Source organism: Lingula anatina, chromosome 7, assembly GCF_051362555.1.
Source record: "Lingula anatina isolate TDL-2025a chromosome 7, LinAna3.0, whole genome shotgun sequence".
In the NCBI taxonomy this organism is placed as follows: Eukaryota; Metazoa; Brachiopoda; class Lingulata; order Lingulida; family Lingulidae; genus Lingula; species Lingula anatina.
Window position 1 is genome coordinate 8,702,342 of NC_141773.1, and position 18,437 is coordinate 8,720,778.

The window sequence follows — 18,437 nt, forward strand, 5'->3', positions numbered from 1 at the left end:
GTGTGTATTATCAACCTCTGAGGCAACAGTTATTTGGTAAGCGGCCCTGACCAAGCCTAGCGTCATCGACGATGTGCTTGACGAACTGTTCGAGCGCTTGCACAACACGAAACAAGAGATTGGCGTAAGAGTAACCGGACGGTTTGTTATCAAAGTCCGGTTTGAATCATCATTTCCTTGGGCCTTGGACATTTTTCTCTCACTTGTACTAACATTTCTCTGGTGCAGGTCTGCCTGTACTGCCGTGAACCCTGAACAACAAGAAATAATAACGACCCAATACCTTCTGTTCTAGGGGAAGTTCACTTCTTGGGATTATCATCTCCAACTAGAACTGAAAAAAATAGAGGAGACTTGTTGGATAGTCATAGTTCCCGGTTTGCTTTTAACATAAAGAGAAACAGAAAGGTTTGATAGAAAAGGATTATGGTGATTAACAGCCTACATTTTATTATAATAGGCTAATTGTTTTATTCTATTAGTGTTTGTAGGAGGAGGAAAGAGAGGACTACAAATAGAAGTAGTATTTTATCATTTGTTATTTCTTTATTCATTAATTCGGTCATATACTTAGCAATCCTTCTTAACCCATCTTTTGCCTTGCAAATTATGTTAATGGAACTATTTAAAAACGACATAAAAAGTTCATTTGGGCAGAAATTGTGCTGCTACCAATAACTCGTTATTATGAAGTCCTACAAAAACTAAAATTAATAAATTAAGAAATATTTGAAAATGAATAATTGACTAATAAATAAGTATTTTCATTGAATTAAAATCAAAATAAAAAGTGTGGAAAAGCATTGAACCATATGCGACCAGTGTTAAGTATTCAAATAGTTTATTTTGAACAAAAGTCATTGAAATATAAGATATCTCCCCCGATGCTCTCCAAGGCGGAGTTGAGTCCAGTCGTGCAGATGCAGCGTGCAAGTGACATGCTCAGCATCACAAGTGCGCAATGCCACGTGGTCCCAGTCTCCATTTGCTTAACTGCCATGTCCCAGCAAGAATTATCGGAAACTATTATTTTTCTGCCTCAGCGGGTAGGAAATGAGTTTTCAACCAAAACACGGGCCTTAAGACAGGTGGCTGGCATTGAGAGGGAAAGAACGGGGTTAAACTGGGAATGGAACGTTTTGTGCCTTGAAAAAAATATAAGGGGAGACGAGACGCCGCAGGTTATTATTAAATAATTATTTAAAGAAACTGCAAATTTTAAAGAATGGAATATGTAATGAGAAAAAGTGGGTTACATTGAAAAAAATATTGAATACATTGTGGGGTGCATACTTTTTTACATATAATTTGTATTGACCATTAAAATGTGTACAAGTCATTTTACAGGCTCTCTACTCTAATCATAACATCTTTATAACAACTATACAAATATTTCTCATTTTTTAAATAATGTATCTTAATAAAAGGAAAGAGGATCTATTAAGCGAGGAGGCAGAATGTGTTCCAATGTTTGTCCTTGTGCAATTGAGAGAGAGAGAGAGAGGGTGAAAGATTGCTAAATTTTTAATTTACATGTACAACAAATAAAAACAAAATCTGCCTAGTCATCCACCGCCAGGGCACATAAAGAAGCCTTAACAAGAGAGAATGAATGAAGAGAGGTCTTAACAGAAGAGACAAGTGGGTCTTAACATGCTAAATGAGCATTGTATAAATGCGTCATTTTGATATTTTGGGCCTGCGAAGATTGAATCTAAAAAAAACTGATGAATTAATATATTATTTTTATAAATGGGCCAGACATTTTTTCACGTCTGGCAGTAAAATAAACTTGTTTGTAAATGAAAAGCCAAAACTCAAACTTGTCTGTATGAAAATAACTGCGAGTAAGTTAAAGAAAATGCTTTTATTTTATACTTACGTAAATGATTTCAAGGAAGGGGTACTTGCTGGCCAAATATTGTTTTGCAATCTCAGTATAGTGGTCGCTGTGGAACCAATACATCTTTTTAGAAAAATCAAATATGTTATCTATGCCAATAGATCAATTAAAACGTTTTCTAATTTCCTGATCAGAATGCAATAACCGTCATATCATTTTTCCAACAATAGGTTGCACTGTACGTCAAGTTTGCAAAACTAGGTATGTCGATCATATGGTGAGGGGCAACAATACTCAACACCACAACTATCTAACTTTAGTCATACAAGTGTTATATACTCTAAACTGAATTTCTAATTATCTAGAAAAATGTGATTCAAAGACGGTTAAAGGCAAGAAGAATTTATATCATATTAGAAGAGTGATTGAAACCATCATATTTACTTGCTACAGTACTATCAGAAAGGAAATTTGCTACCATAAAAAGTAAATGATAGATAAAGATAACACCGCCCATGGTTGTCAATACTGTGTGGCCACTATTACCTGGATTTTCCTTTCCACACACACATCAGACTGCGTTTTGTGCAGCACGACACACCGCTGTTACCCTAGTGCCGTTTAAAACATTACCAATTTTAGATACACAATTACGAGCGAAAAAATTCTCCCCAACAAAGAACAAACAAAAATAGTTCATGTCAGATCCAACTTTGTGTGAAGGGTCTTAACAGCGTCTCCTGTTATATGGTTAAACTTGTGTCGCCTGAGCAAATTACTGTTGAAATTAGGATCTATTCCGGAATGAGGTTTGCCAATCTCAGTTTTCAGCGTTGGGGTCTAAGGCGGCTTTTGGCGGCACATTTACGCGGTGGGGGCCAGCAGAAGCTGATGAGGCTATCTAGATTACTTTCACAAATCACAGGGAACTTGTTTGCTTTGTACTGATAGCTTTCAACTATCGGCGCTCTCACTTAACTTCGGTTAATTCTCGCTTGTCTGCCGCTCAGCTTTAATTTGTTTTTGGTTGAATGAACGTCGCTTTTGATTAAGGTCCTCCCTGGCAAGACGGGGCGATCTTCTGTGAAATAGAGGGTTATCTGTGGGCTAGGGTACGAATTTAGCGGGCCTTTTCACTCCCATGTTTACTCCAAAAAATGTTTAACGTAAATCTGTTATTTAACCACACGGTCATGAACAGATGATGATTTATTGTTTTCAGTTTCGCTTATTTGAGGAGGGAAAGTTAAAGCATCTGAAAGAGCATAATGTTTTAAACAATAGCTGTTGGAGACGGGTCTTTGTGGCACTTGAGACATTAATAACAAGAAGTGTGCAGAGATTGACGTTAATTATCATTCTAAATATGAAACAATCATATTGGCATATGAATATCAGAAAGCATATTTGGTCTTTTGATCCATTTTATTTATAAACCCAACATAAAATATTCGTTTTAAAATTCAGTTGCAAATTTCGATATGTGCTTAGATAGAAGAGCTGTCATTCTGCTTTGTATATTTGTATAAATACATGTGTTGAAAAGGTCAAATCTAGACTGGACTCTTACATGCAAGAAAACTTGTAGAAAACGAGGATGATGTCTGGATTGCATTAGTATATTTATAAAAGATGTATGTGGACTAGGATCAAACCAAATGCTGCAGAATTTTTGCCAAGTATTTAACATCACTGGTTGGATAAGAGGCGTTTTAATAGCTCAACCCTTCCATTCTCTTGGGCAATGTGTTCCCAAATTACTCTGGCGACTTCAAACAGTGCTCGTGCTGAACGATCATTGTAAAATTCCTGCTATCAGACCATTTTGTCTTTGACTCATCTACAGCCGCAGCAGTACTATTTGACCTATCATTGAATAATGTTATCTGCGATTGGACATAGTTGCTGTGTAGGAAAACAGAGCGGTAGGGCTCCGCTGAGTCTTGAATGGCTTGTCTGTAGCACCTGCTTTCATGTGCCAAGTCAGTTGCTCCGTCAGGGGGTCGATAATTAGGTATCTATCAGAGAAAAAAAAAACGAACAGAAGTTCAGATTATGATTTTCAAAAATAAATACTAGATTGCTGATAAAGCATCCCTGTGTCGCCTTGTACAAAACTCCAAAAATGCAAGACTATTTCAATGTTAAGCTGTTTATTGAAGGAAAATTACTTTATTCTTATAACATAACACAGCTGGTGAAATTTTTCTCTGTCCAAAAATTCTGGAATTAAAGATTTAGAGTTTCGCCTGTAATCTATCAGAAAAAAATAGTATTAAGATGTCTTTAGTGCACTTGCATACTGCTTTTAATTAATCTAACCAACAATTTCAAAATTCAACATGCTGTTTAAAAAGCTGCGCATTTTTTTTTACTTTTTGTGTAAAATCAAGTAAATATGAACACTACTTTAAATCGAGGCAGAGAAGTGCAACGAGCTTGACATGGCAGACTCTCTCCCATAGTTTGACGACCATAACGTTTGGATATTGTCCTCTTGAGATAAGGTCAATATACCAGGATCATAACGTGGTATTTTTTGTTGTGGCGAACACAATGGTGACCTGAACGTTCTGTTTCAAAAATTAAAAATAATTACTTCTGTATAATTGTTCAGATGTAATACGGCTTAATGGTTTCTGGCTGAAGGTGCACGGAAATGCCATTACTATTTACTTCAAATAATAGATATACCTAGCGAAACACAGTGATAAAGTTTTAAAATTTCCTGATGATATTTTGGACTGTGGCAATTGAAAGTCAGTTCGACATCCGTATTGTAACAGAAGGAGCACAGGCGCTTTTCTGTTGGAATTTGCAGAAAGACATGTAAACCGCGCTATTATCAGATTGTGGACACTTTCTCGTAATGCAAGCAAAGCTGATACTCCTTAGTAATATGACAAATGTGTTAGGTAACATTCTTTTCCGTGTGCTACTTTGACCATTCTTAATCCTAATCATACAAGCATATTTTACAATTTACAACACATTCCTATCGGGTGGGGCCGTTTACGATCCCATGACATTATTAATCAACGTGATTATAAGTCAACGTGATGCGTTCTTTTATATATATATATATATATATATATATATATATATATATATATATATATATATATATATAAAGACTCTGATTATAAACGTTTATAATCAGAGTCTTTTTTTTGTATTTTGTTTTGTTTGCGCCCCTGACGAGGCCTCCGGGCCGAAACAGCTGTAGGGACTTATGTAAAAGCATTGGTCAAAAAGGTTGTCCCACCCCCATTTCCATGTGCTTTTATTTACAAATGATAACCTTACAGCCGTAAATTGTTAGAAATAGTGCTTTTTATTACAGATACAGTGTTTAACGTGATAAATGGTTTAAAAAAAATACAAAATAGTGGTAAAAATATACATATTTTATACCATTTAGTAAAATTTATAAGAGGTACCCCCTCAAATCGACTGTTTCACAGTGACTTCTACAGATGTAAAGAAATGTCTATAAAATTGAAAAGACGCCATCAAATGTCACCAAATTCACGCACAATTAGCATTAGGGTGTGCTTGTTAAAGGTCACGTGCCTAACAGCGTGTGCGTCTACTGTGTACTGCAATTATCTCCTGTAGATGGCGCGACAAGACTTCAACATGGGTAACAATTCTGTTTTGTGGGATATTGTCCCATTATTCTTAAGCAAGTTGGGGGGTTGGTCCGCGTTTTTATGGGGTTGGTTCTCCTTTGCATTGCACACTCCAATTCATGTCACAGTTGATTAGTAAGTTTAATATCAGGGCTCAAAGATGGTGGTTCCATCCTTAGACCATCGTGTTTCTTCAACAAACACTTGCCTGGCGAGAGGTGTGAGCAAGTGTGCAGTCATGACAAAGCCTGAAGTTAACCCCAAAGTCAGTTCTTGAAGATGGAATGAGATATCAGCTGAGAATGCTACGTTCAGTGATCCCACAGGCACCTGAACCTGGCCATCCATCACTGGAAGGAAGTCGATTTTGATGCAGAATCAAATTATTTCTTGTATCCCATCGATGGTCAAAGAGGGTCCATAGACATGTTAAAAAATGCCTCTCGGAAGGGTATGTGTAGGGTAATATCGCCTGAGGTGTTAGATCAATCCGCATTTGGAGAACATTCCAAGCCCATGGTATTAGTATATTGTTCCTTTTGGAACAAAACGTAACTGGGGCATTTTAATGTAACATTCTCAACAGAAATCTCACTCCATTTGCAAGAGGTGACTTCAGGGATGCTACTGGCTTCTTTGTGACAACGCACTTGCTTACAGCTCTCGACTGGGAAACGATTTGTTGCAGAAACACAGATGGGACAACCGTCTTTGAGTCTTGATATTAATCCTACTGAGCACCTGTGGCATAAATTGGAATGTCCATTGCAGAGGAGAACCAATTCCTAAATAATCTTGACCAATTTCGCCACGCTCTTTAGGATGAATGGGACAATATCCCACAAAACAGAATTGTTACCCGTGTTGAAGACTTGTCGCGCCATCTACAGGAGATAATTGCAGTACGCAGTAGACGCACACGCTGTTAGGCACGTGACCTTTAACAAGCACACCCTAATGCTAATTGTGTGTGAATTTGGTGACATTTAATGGCGTCTTTTCAATTTTATAGACATTTCTTTACATCTGTAGAAGTCACAGTGAAACAGTCGATTTGAGGGGGTACCTCTTATAAATTTTACTAAATGGTATAAAATATGCATATTTTTACCACTATTTTGTATTTTTAAACCATCAATCACGTTAGACACTGTATCCGTAATAAAAAGCACTATTTCTAACAATTTACGGCTGTAAGGTTATCATTTGTAAATAAAAGTACATGGAAATGGGGGTGGGACAACCTTTTTGACCAATGCTGTATAATGGAGAGAACAGATTAACCTTGTTCGTTTTTTGTCTTTCTATACTAGCTCCCCATGGTCCGTCACCATGGGTAGAGCACTTTTCCATAGTGTATCAACTATTCTCCGTGATAAAGAAATAAAGAATAGCAGTTATTTCGCCCCGACCGGTTTCATTGCATCTTCAGGGGGTTTGTATATATATATATATATATATATATATATATATATATATATATATATATATATATATATATATATATACCCTACTTCTGATTATCTAAATAAATCTAGCACTGCGCATCCTACCAGACATTCTAAGTGGATAAAAACGGAAACAATACTGAAATATTTTTTCAAAAATAAATTGAATAAAAAATAAATAAATAAGAAGCCGGAAGAAGAGGGCAGATACCATATGATGACAGTTACCCTAATTTTCCTTCCCTAAATTTGCATTCCATTTAAACATTTAAAACTAAAGTATCAGAAACAGATAAGAATACAGATAAGGTACTGTGTTGCGTGGCAAAGGCGTACCTTAAAAGGCTGTGTCACTGATATAGTTTTTATGACAGACGCACATTTTCAATACAGTCAGTCTCAGAAAATAATAGACCACCTTGTTACTGGTTAAAGCTTTAATGACTTTAGATGCAGGATTCATATATGTAAACTAGTGTTCATGGTGAAGTGGAAAAACTGGCCACTGAGTATACCCTTTGTACCGGCAATATATATATATATTTTTTACATTCATTTTTTCATATTCACGGCACATGCACCTGGTTAACTATATATAGTAACTTATAGTAACTGGCTCGCGCTGCCAGTAATTACGCCGCGGGACATTCAGGGCACAGACCGTGATCACATTATATACCGCGAATAGAAAATAGATTTTTAGAAAATAGACTTTCCATGTGAACGAAGCCTAAGTGTTGTCTTGATCAGATCTATAATAACCCTTTGAAAATCCCATGTTTTTGATCCTATTTGTAAGAATTAGCCACTTTATCTTCTAGGATTTTTTTTCATTCGGCCCATTAGATTCTCAGACCTTGCTGGCCTGTGAGTGGAAAAGTATCTGGCACAGACTGGTATCAGCAAGTCCGATAAAAAAGAATATAATTATTTCTATTTGCACGGTTGAAAAAAATGCCAACACAGACTGCATAAAACTGGAAAACTATAGCAACTTAATCATTCTTATGACTTCATTAATACTGCTTATCTGTAAAATTTTGTTTTTGGTTTTGTTCTTCTATTGATATAATAAAATGGTTTTACTCACAGATGCTACTATTATGATGCTAGAGTATAGAGTTGACTTAAAATATATTTTAAGTTAATATAGTAAATAATAGTTTGAAATTCTATATTCTCATCTTTATTTGTTTCACTTTAAAGAGCTCAGTTAATACTAAAATTTCTGACATATTTTGTACATAGATATATTTATGAATGAATAAAAAATATTCTTAATGTTTAGCACTGTGCACTTGTTTACCGACAAATATGAACAGTGTTAGTATGTGTCAAAATAATCCTGAAAAAAAGGGAGATTTCCAAGATAAAGAAATTTATAACGAGTATTCAGTAAACTGACATGTCGTGGCATTGCCTCAACCTTTGATTGAAATTTTACTTTAAGGCATTATAATATTAAAATTATACCGAGTGAGAGAAAAAATACTTTAAGAAATGTAAAACCAGTCACAAAGCTTAGGCACTGTCACAGTGAATGTGTTTATGGGACCCAAGGGCAGGAGGATCCAAACGTTTATGTATTAATATTATGTCCTTTGGCAGTAAGGACAGACGTTCACTTGAATGTCATTTTCACAAACCACAGTTGGGACGTTTTCTTTTGACTTCTCCTTGGTGATTTTTCACTGGGTTGTGCAAAAAAAAAAAGAAAAAAAAGCCATCTATCACCGACTCAAAAAAACTCATGGCGACCATCCTCAGTCACCACCTTATAATCGCTTTCTATGATATCGTTCCCTTCCAGCACATCGTCCAAACATTTACCTGTGAAAAAAATCGTAGGCATACAGCGCCGCTTTGACACTACTGATCTCGAATTCTAACGCGAAATAACGCATATGAAATTAATCTCCAAGCTGAGGAGAGCGATGCAGACGAAACCTTGCCAACCTTGAGACAGGAGGCCCCCCGTAGCTAGCTCCGCCCACCGTAACAGACATCGGACAATAGAGAGGCTTGCTGTAATCTCCTTCTGTTATAACTCCTTGATTCGCTTAAAGGTTAGGTTGGTTACTAAAGCAACAAAAAGGGACTTTGTGCTCTAAATTTTTTTTTCATTGCAATTATATATAGATAAGTATTTCACAAGCTGAAAAAGAAACTATTTTGCCAAATATAGGCCTTAATAACGTACTGATATTTTTGTCTTGCATTTATTTACATGCCAAAAATAAAACACTACCCTCCCAATACGTGCTCAATACAAGCTTCCACTTTATATGGTATCACAATTTACAATCCGTATTTTCCTTATACATTTATCAAGATTTAAAAATAGCAACATAAAACTTGCGCTGTAGAGCGTTCTTTACGGTAAACCTTCCTCGACAGATTCATAATGTCTTCTTAGGTTATTTCCATTTTTATGCTAATAATGCATTCGATAAGCCCCAAATGAAAATTTTATACTCATCCTTAGAAGAAAGAGGAGGCGTTTTCGTGCGAAATGGGATTGAGAAATTATAAAAAAAGCACATTTTCTGGAAATGTTTTTTTAGCTCCAAGCGAAGTGACGCATTTAATGGTGCGTATTGAAGAAATATACATTTAAACTAGAAAAGCACTCCGAGAGCGCAGACCTCCTCCAAGGCAGCAATTTTTTATTATTATTGACTATTGATTGATTATTGATCTGGATCACCGCCAAAAACTAATCACTTCTAAGTCAACCCATTTCTGACCTACCCTGAAAATTTCATCAAAATCGGTCCATAACATTCGGAGTTATGTTGATGATTGATTTTTGGTTATTGATTATTGATTGACTTTTGATCCGGATCACCACCAAAAACTAATCACTTCTAAGTTAACCCATTTCCGACCTACCCTGAAAATTTCATCAAAATCGGTCCCTAACTTTTTGAGTTATGTTGATGACAAACAAACAAACAGACAGACAAACAGGGGTGAAAACATAACCTTCTTAGCGGAGGTAAAAAGCGCGTTCAGGGGAGCAAATGTCGGTGTTTTAGCGTCAAACAGTATCTTTGAGTTCAAAACTATGAATTAAATTGAAATATAAATGATTGATTTGAAAATGATTTTTCGGGATATGTACCTGACCTTACCACTGTCCCTCTGCCAAAGAGAAACATTTTGCTCGCTCCACTACTCTTGTTTCCTTACGTTATCAAGCCTTTCTGATCTTCACTCTATCTTTTGGTTATTTCTACCAACTACCCATATGATAAAAACTGTTAAATGGAAATGAAAAAGGGCGCTTAGCCTTCTTGTTCTAATGTATCAGTCAGCAAAAGCTCTAACATTCCAGATTTTTTACAACAAAACATTAACAGATTGACTGCGTTACGTTTTCCCATAGCATCGAATTTACGCTTTTGGGTTATGTTGTTTACCAACAAGATATGCGTTGTTTCCGCTGTTATAATAATGACTTCTTCTGTAAAAACACGTTTTACTCTTCAGTTTTCTTTTCTCTGAAGCCATTAACGAATTGACACTATTAGAACGCCGTGAAATGTTGTTTAAACTTCACACCCGTGTAAGGTACACCACGCCCCCTGCCGGGCAGTTGGTGCCAGCTACCGCCGGTTTTATAGGGTATCAGCACTGATGATTTGCTAACGATAATGTACTGGTCCTTAGGCAACATGTCATTAAAAGTTTGTTCTGATTCGCTTTTTGATTACTCTCATTACTGTATTTTAACTTCCATTATAATCGAATCTAATGTTTACCTGTTTATCGTACAGCTGTTAGTTTTGTTTTTGTGTATGTTTTCACTATAAATCACTTATTGCGATTTGGTAATGTATTTCAGATCAACTATGTGTATATTTAGTCTGCTTATGTTTGGTTGCGTGACCTTAGAAATTAATATAGTTTACCATTAATATTCTGCAGAACCATTCACACAGAGCTCCATAGCAACTGTGAACTGCACACTTCTTTCCTGTGATACAGAAATGTCTAGAATGTACTGGTATAGAACGAACCCCTGCATCCCGTGGCCTAGTATCACTACGTTCCAGCCGTGCTGGCCCCATGCGCTTGTCGGCGGAAAACAGCTATTTATTTTAAGCTTGTAATTAGTTTATTTTAGAATTAATAGGGAAAGCAATACTGCTAAGTAGAAAAATGTCAATGCCTCCTGAAACTAGTTAATTCTAAGATTACCTGTAATTTTGGATTCACTGCGGGCGAGCACTTGCTTCTTCTGAACTGTACCCCTCGTAGCATTGTTATGGTTCCGGGCTGTTCGAAAAATAAAAGGGCCAGGAATCGGACGTTAGTTTCCGGGAGGTATAAAGGTTTTTTACCCTGGTCGTAAAGAAACTAACAAGGCCAAACAGTACCATGGGGTGCCTTTGGAAATATCTTAAGTTCCTGTTTATGGCAAAGGAAAGTCATCCTAACAGAAACTTAGCACAATTTTAACGTGATCACTAAGATTGGGCTTATGCGCAATTTTGATCAGTTTTCTCTGCGAGCAGTCCATTTAGATGATAAACCCACATGCGTGTTTAGCCACATTGTAATTCAGGATTGCCTTCTAACCGTAAACTGCTCATTTCAACTTACAGTGAAAAGTGACGTGTTTATACAACACAAGGGTTTTATCGCCATCTCGGCACAAACAGCCACCTGCGGGCTTTAACTGCTGGTGTACAGATAACGCTGCGTAAGTGTTTTACTGTTTGTCTTACAATAATTCTACATGGACCACGGAAATAACAGTACAGCAGGAGTTCCAATTTGATGGAAGAACTTTATTGGGTTCGTAATGATTCGATGAACACTAAAATTCATTTGGTATTCTACGTTCTTTTTTCTAGTAAGGTTGGACGATAATAAGTGACTTTGGCACGGAAAAGGACATTGGAATCGGATTCGTTTGGTTGCAACTGAGTGATTGTACCTTTATTTGCCAACACGAAATAAATTGCTCGGTCGAGTGAAGTTCAGGTTCCCAAGAAATGGCATATGGCTAGTAGGTAAGTCAACCAGGGAAATCGGTTCCAGATAAACGAACTGTTTAAAACTCTTTTTTTGGTTTTTAATCAGGTAAAAAAATGAAGTCAAGACCTGCATAATAACGCCTTAATAACCCAATCAGGTGGTTTGAAAGCGGGCGAACTTATTAATAACAATAGTAGGATGGTCAGTAGTTTCCGAGGCGTAAGGTTAGATCACAGCTTAAACAGTTAAGAACAATACCGTGACTGTGATATTCCAGGGTGCTGCGTGAAGGCATGTGCACTCATTTGACCTCTGCTGTACAAGAATCTGGGTTCCGAAACCAAGATTCATTTCCTGAGAACTCAGGCTCGCAGCACTGATGACATTGGAGTAAGGACTACTACTGTGTAAAGTCTGTGCTCGAAACAAGCTTCGTTTATTCACATTACTGACAGAAGTTCTTAGTGATTTAGAAACATGCATAGAATTTCGGCTGATATGCCTGAATATTAACAATATCTAATAGGAACTGCCCTTTTACAGTGACAACTAATATACAACGAAAACGTGACATTATTGGACTACTGGTGACGACTTGGACATTAAAAGGATTTAACTTCCCATTTTTAAAAGAAAAATAGTCTTTCAAGCTAAACATCTGGAATACAGCATTTTCCTCACACTTAATGTAAATGTGGGGAAGAAAAGTGGGATACACTACGAATACATAATTTTTTGAAGATTGAAGAAAAACTAGACAAGCAAAGGGAATATAATCGAGAGCAAGAACCGAAAGTCACCATTCACATATCATGGCCGTCCATTGCTCGAGCTCTGTGGCAACGCCTCCAAGGAAGCCGTCTTTCCTGATCCAAGACATCTTGTCGACGAGTCCACAGAGACCCCCAAGGACTAGTACTCGTGCCCAGGCACCGCCGCCAATCTTGAACCCTCCTCCGCCGGTCAAACCACTAGAAGCTCCTTTCTTTCATCCCTCGTACTGCGGGCCGCCCCTTGGTCTGGTTCTGGCGTCCGCCGCACCCAGCTGTGCCTCTTTCTGTTATTCACCAGGTAACAATATTGTCATGTTACATTTACCGTTCATTAGCATGTGATATTTATTCTTCTTTCTATTTAAATTCGAGTTATCTTATTTATTTTATTTCATTAAATTTTATTTCACCTTATTTAATTTTATTTCACCTTATTTAATTTTATTTTATGCAATTTTAGAAAATCAGCTTATTTTATTTTACGAGTGAATAATATTGGTTATATTGTAATTGTAAGCCGATTGCATTATTTTTATTGAAATTTGTTAGATAATAATTTTTCTCTTTGCATAAGTAAATTCTAAATCCAGTTAAACAAAATATATTCTCTCAAAATTATTGCCGAAGTTCTCTAGATGATTCAGAAGATCGAAATCCATTTAATGTAGGCCAATGTAGCTATAAAAATTACTTGAATAAATCATACAGCGTATTATTGGTTTGAGCGACGAAGTCATTCTTGCAACAAAAAGAAATGTATGCCTGTTTCTGTCAGTTCTTCGCGTGAGGCAATTTGTACAGTATTAACATTATCGATAATCATAATGTGTTTGATATATAATTCACAACAAAAAAGTTGTTTATTTGAACATAAATTGTCGAAAAATGAAAAAAGAATTAATGAGAATAATGAGTTATCCCAAACTGATAAATATAATCATACCACCAATCTGTGAAATTGTAAACTATTGTAGAATCCAGTAAATACATTGTAGTCGAACATTTTATTTTTGCTCGTGCTTATTTACAATATATTCACCTTCTTGTAAAAATAAATAAATAAATAAATAAATAACGAAACTATAATGTATTTTCTAACATATTTGAAAAAGTAAAGCAATGATTTTTGTTTTATTATGTCTCTGAAAATGCCAGAGTCCAAACTGTATACAACATATTTCCAAAAGCCCAGCAATCCCCCTAAATGTATTGAAAGAAAATACAGTTAGTTGGCAATAGGCGTTTATTTCTGCAGCGTCCTATCCTGCGAGGTTTCACCCACAAACCTGAAGCATATGTTCTTCTGTGGAAGTAGTTAGCGGCCCGCGGTGATAACGATTTTATTTTTTATCACACGCCTTGTTTGGATTATTTTTTTCTTTCTGGCAATTGTTTTGATTTAAATGTTTTTTATCCTAGAATGTGTTTATATTGTGATTAAGTTGAGATGTTTAGAAACCTATTACATCAGAGTAAGTATCGTTGCACTACAAAGTAAAACAATTTAGGGATGCCGCAAAATAGGGAATTATTTAGGAGAGAAAATGGACATGCAGATCAAATAATGAGCCATCTCATTTTGACAAAAACACTGGCGAAGAACATGCGCTAGCGTTCTTGACTTCCAGCAGAATATTTGTGTTGGTTTGAAATTAAGATTTTTAATTCTTATTTTGTACTTTTAACTAGGTGATGATATAATGCATATAAGGGTTGTTTCTTTGATGATACTATGTCAGAAAATAGCACCATGTGAACCCGGGGTGCGTCTTTCAAAATTATAACTACGAACACATTATTTAAAAACGAACGCTCGTAGCCGTTGCATTTCATTAGCAGTAAAACGCCCGCCAGACTGTTAACGTACTGGAACTAAGTGTTTACATAGCATCGCAACGAATGTATTTATTTGACCTAACAAGACGTGGGGCTTGTACTCGAAGACCATGACAACAGGTCCATACATGTGCTGGACATTAAGAGTGCACTTACTAATAGTGTTGGTGATATACTCATTATAATTTTCTGCAGTTACAATCACGAAGGGAACCATTGAATATACAGCAATAATATTATATATAAACTGTTCTAAATAATAAAAAAACAATTATTTGCCAGTGAGGACATAGTCTAATATATAAACAAATAAATACCGTTCAAAATTATTGTGTTTGGTTTGAATTGTTGACTACATGATGTTTTTATTGAACTACTCTAGTGAATATTGTCCTTTAAATTGATGTCGAAAAACGCGAAGAAAAATATTTCACTTGCATAACCTCGAGTTACATGTAGGTAACAGTTTTCAAGATAGGCATCACTTTAGTTTACCGAGGGACAACAAAAAGAATGGCAAATTAGATTTAAAATAATAGGGTGTCAATTTAAAATCTGCTGTGAAATTCTATTCCATTTTTTTTATTATTTTTTTCATTATAATTTTGCAGGCTGTGGGCCCCTTCTAGGCCACGTCCCGCAGACTTTGGCTTTCCCAGGCAGCGACTCCTTAGCAGTGCCCATCCCGCTACCCGTGTATGTCCGCACCAAGTCCCCGTCCACGACCGACCACTTGGGGAGGCCCAAGAAATGTCGCCGAAGCAGAACTGTCTTCACGGAACTACAAGTAATGGCGTCTGTTTTTTTCAAATATCTATCATTTATAGGCCATTTCTGAATATATAAAATAATAATTATATGTACATGACGATAAGGATGTGAATTTCATTAATTAAACTATGTTCAATAGATCCAAAATAGTTTCACTGCACAGGTATCAGATATAAAATTTCCGAATGAATCGCATATATTTCTTATTTCCAGTTAATGGGTCTAGAGAAGAAATTTGAGACTCAGAAATATTTGTCCACACCAGATCGCCTGGACCTTGCCGACACGTTGGGTTTGAGCCAGATACAGGTGAAAACATGGTACCAGAACAGGCGCATGAAATGGAAAAAACAGGTGATATATTATGAAAGTGGCGAATTGAAAAGCATACATACATGTATACACGGCACATTTCAGAGCGTTTATACCAGGAAAAACACCTGGAATGGTATTCTTCTGCGGGTGGATTGTGCGTCTTATAGCACACTTTTGAACTTCTCCTGTGAAAACCAACGATATTAAAGCAGGCACCAAAGGGCCGAATAATACTTTTTTATTTCAATATGTAGAAACTGCCTGTCTATTCATAAGTTTAACATAATTTCGCTTGGTTCAAATGATAGAAAAATCTATTTGCACTTATTGCTAGTATTATGGTGCAAATTGCATAGTGTAAAGGAAAATATATATTAAAAATTGTTATTGCTAAAATTTTGGATATTTTCCAAATGTTTTGCATGCCCATTCTACAAAACGGTGGCACAAATCCAATTACGAAGCTATAAAATATACATTCAACAATAGAAAATATACATTCAACAAACTATATATTACTTTTAAATGTTGATGCATGATAAATGTACATGTAATGGTATGCTGTTAACAGACGTGTCTCTAATATCATTATGTAATTATTTGAAGGTTTTGCAAGGCGGAGGCTCGGAACCGCCCACCAAACCGAAGGGACGCCCAAAGAAAAATGTCCCACTGGATGCACCCCACCATGAGGATAAAAGCGACGAAGAAGGAGATATTTATCTAAATGGCATTGCAAAGATGGACCTTTCTGTTCATTCTTCTGACTCCGAGATGAATGATAGATATAGTGAACACTGTGAATAATTATTGTTATTTTTTATTCTATTATCCACCGTGGATTAAAAACTTGTTTTTCAACTTAAACGCAAATCAGCTATTACGTCATATTGTAGCGTGTATACAGCAAACTGCTCAATAAAAAGCGTTGGATACTAAAGTTTACTGAATTCTGATTTATGAAATATTGCACGAAAAAAATTTACTGAGAAATTACATTTTCCCCTAAAAAGTAAGATTGGTGATTGATTAATGTTTAAAGGCCAATTGTGTCAAAGTTTCATCCTCAAACAGGATCATGCACGGGAAACATAATAATAATTATAGCAATAATGATAATTTTTATTCATTTTAGCACTTTTTGCAAGTGCTTTTACCTTACAGTTGTACAATACTAGGGGTGGGCAAATGACAAAATTTTTTTAAAACAGGTGGATTCTATGGCCATTTTTGCTGCTGAACTCAAATCTGACAATTTTTTTTACCAAAGCTTAAGATTTATATTGGTATCTGCTATTTGTTTGTGAAAAAGGCGGGAAATGGCTTTTTGGACATATTTTCACTGTAAAGTACATAAAAATGATGTGTATAATATGTCTTTCTATATGTTTTGAGGGTTGCTGAGTTCAAATATGAGCATATTAAAGACATTGGCAATATTGTTAGGGTGACATCTGTAAAAATATGTTATTTAAAACAAACATATACATAAAATACACACCTCGAGCCTAAGATAAATATAAATAATGGCCATTATGTACATACTTAACTCATGGATTACAGTTTGGTATAAAAACAATGCTGAAAATACCTTCATTGATGTATACCAACACATTTTATGCTTTATAATTTACCTTTTCTTCAGAACAGGTAAAACTTTGTCAGGTGACATCAACCTCTTACAACCTCTTAGCTCGTGACCTTGGAATATTAGTACTTAGTTTCAGTTGCATAGTTTAAGAGTATCTCACCACCACCATGAAAGCATCAACAAGAAATACACTGAGACCAGAAGGCACTTTAAAGCCCCCTGTCACACTTATTTGGATTATGAAGTATGGAAGAATGGAAGCAGAATGAGCCATAATTTTCAAAATTTGCACCACATTCGTTGGGTAATATCAAATTGTCCTCAATTCCAATAAGAATACCTCAGAATCTCAGAACCTCAGAATGCGCTTCGAACCCACCTGGAATGGTTCGTGCACATTTGGGTTGTATTGTATTAGCTCTCAAATGCAGCTCACATGTAGTTGGAACACATTAGGAATAATGTTAATGCTGTCTAAGGCTCGGTTCTCACAACTTTTAGATCGATCTATCACCGCGGGGAGTCTCACTAGATTACTGTCAGATAATCCCCCTTAAGTGTCCGTCCCCGCCTACTACAAGCTTTAAGGGGTAATTAACTTTCGTGTCCGCCCGGCTGACAGCTATTTAGCGTGAACCCCCAGGGAGTTAGGTCGATCCAATGTAGGTCGATCTAATCTATGAGAATGGGGTGTAAATATAGTGAGCATATTTAGAATGTACTTTAAATGCCATACAAGTGTGGTTTCATTGCTGGCTGAATTCCAGCCTGTAATCAAGATGCATTTAAGTTGCACATTCTGACAAGATTTGAAGCACCTTGCCCTTTCGGTTCTCCCTCGAATGTGATCAAAATGTTCCGAATGCTTTTGGAATTACGTAAGAATCTTAAGAATGCGCTCATAGTGCAGTTAGAATACACTTTAATGCCATTCGATATTTTTCCACTTAAAATGCACTTCGAATTTTTGAGAATGAGCAAAACATTTTAACAGGACGCATAAATGGACCCAAACATTTAGAATGCGCTTAGAAATTTTAGACACTTCAAATATCCAGGAATAAACAAGAAATTTTAATTCCGACAACATTCTAGCTCATTCAGCCTCTAGAGTGACTAGGTCATAAATGAAGACAATAAGGATATTGTCACTGTTCACCCAAAACTCCTTATATACTGCCTTACATACATTCTTTTCAGTGATAAATGAATTTTCAGTATTCAGTGATTACATTAATTAAC

The 18,437-nt window shown here is 36.1% G+C and overlaps 1 protein-coding gene across 3 annotated transcripts; it reads left to right on the forward strand.

Moving 5' to 3' along the window:
- The first annotated feature begins 11,421 nt into the window (after positions 1–11,421).
- On the forward strand, positions 11,422–16,544 carry LOC106176862 (uncharacterized). 3 transcript variants are annotated; one of them, XM_087018257.1, is made up of 5 exons: positions 11,422–11,631; positions 11,786–12,980; positions 15,130–15,305; positions 15,503–15,643; positions 16,211–16,544. In XM_087018257.1, the coding sequence occupies exons 2-5, from the start codon at positions 12,722–12,724 to the stop codon at positions 16,409–16,411; spliced, it is 777 nt and encodes a 258-aa protein (XP_086874383.1). In that variant the 5' UTR covers positions 11,422–11,631; positions 11,786–12,721; the 3' UTR covers positions 16,412–16,544. The 3 variants fall into 3 exon arrangements, with proteins under 3 accessions (XP_086874383.1, XP_013414868.1, XP_013414869.1); XM_013559414.2 differs by having other exon boundaries at positions 11,494–11,944; positions 12,187–12,980; XM_013559415.2 differs by having other exon boundaries at positions 11,494–12,980.
- The last annotated feature ends 1,893 nt before the right edge of the window (positions 16,545–18,437 follow it).

Excerpts from the sequence above, each read along its gene's own strand:
- LOC106176862 (XM_087018257.1), top strand. The coding sequence starts at position 12,722 with ATGGCCGTCCATTGCTCGAGCTCTGTGGCAACGCCTCCAAGGAAGCCG. Across the intron at positions 12,981-15,129 it reads CTCTTTCTGTTATTCACCAG|GCTGTGGGCCCCTTCTAGGC; the intron begins GTAACAATATTG and ends ATAATTTTGCAG. Across the intron at positions 15,644-16,210 it reads GCATGAAATGGAAAAAACAG|GTTTTGCAAGGCGGAGGCTC; the intron begins GTGATATATTAT and ends AATTATTTGAAG.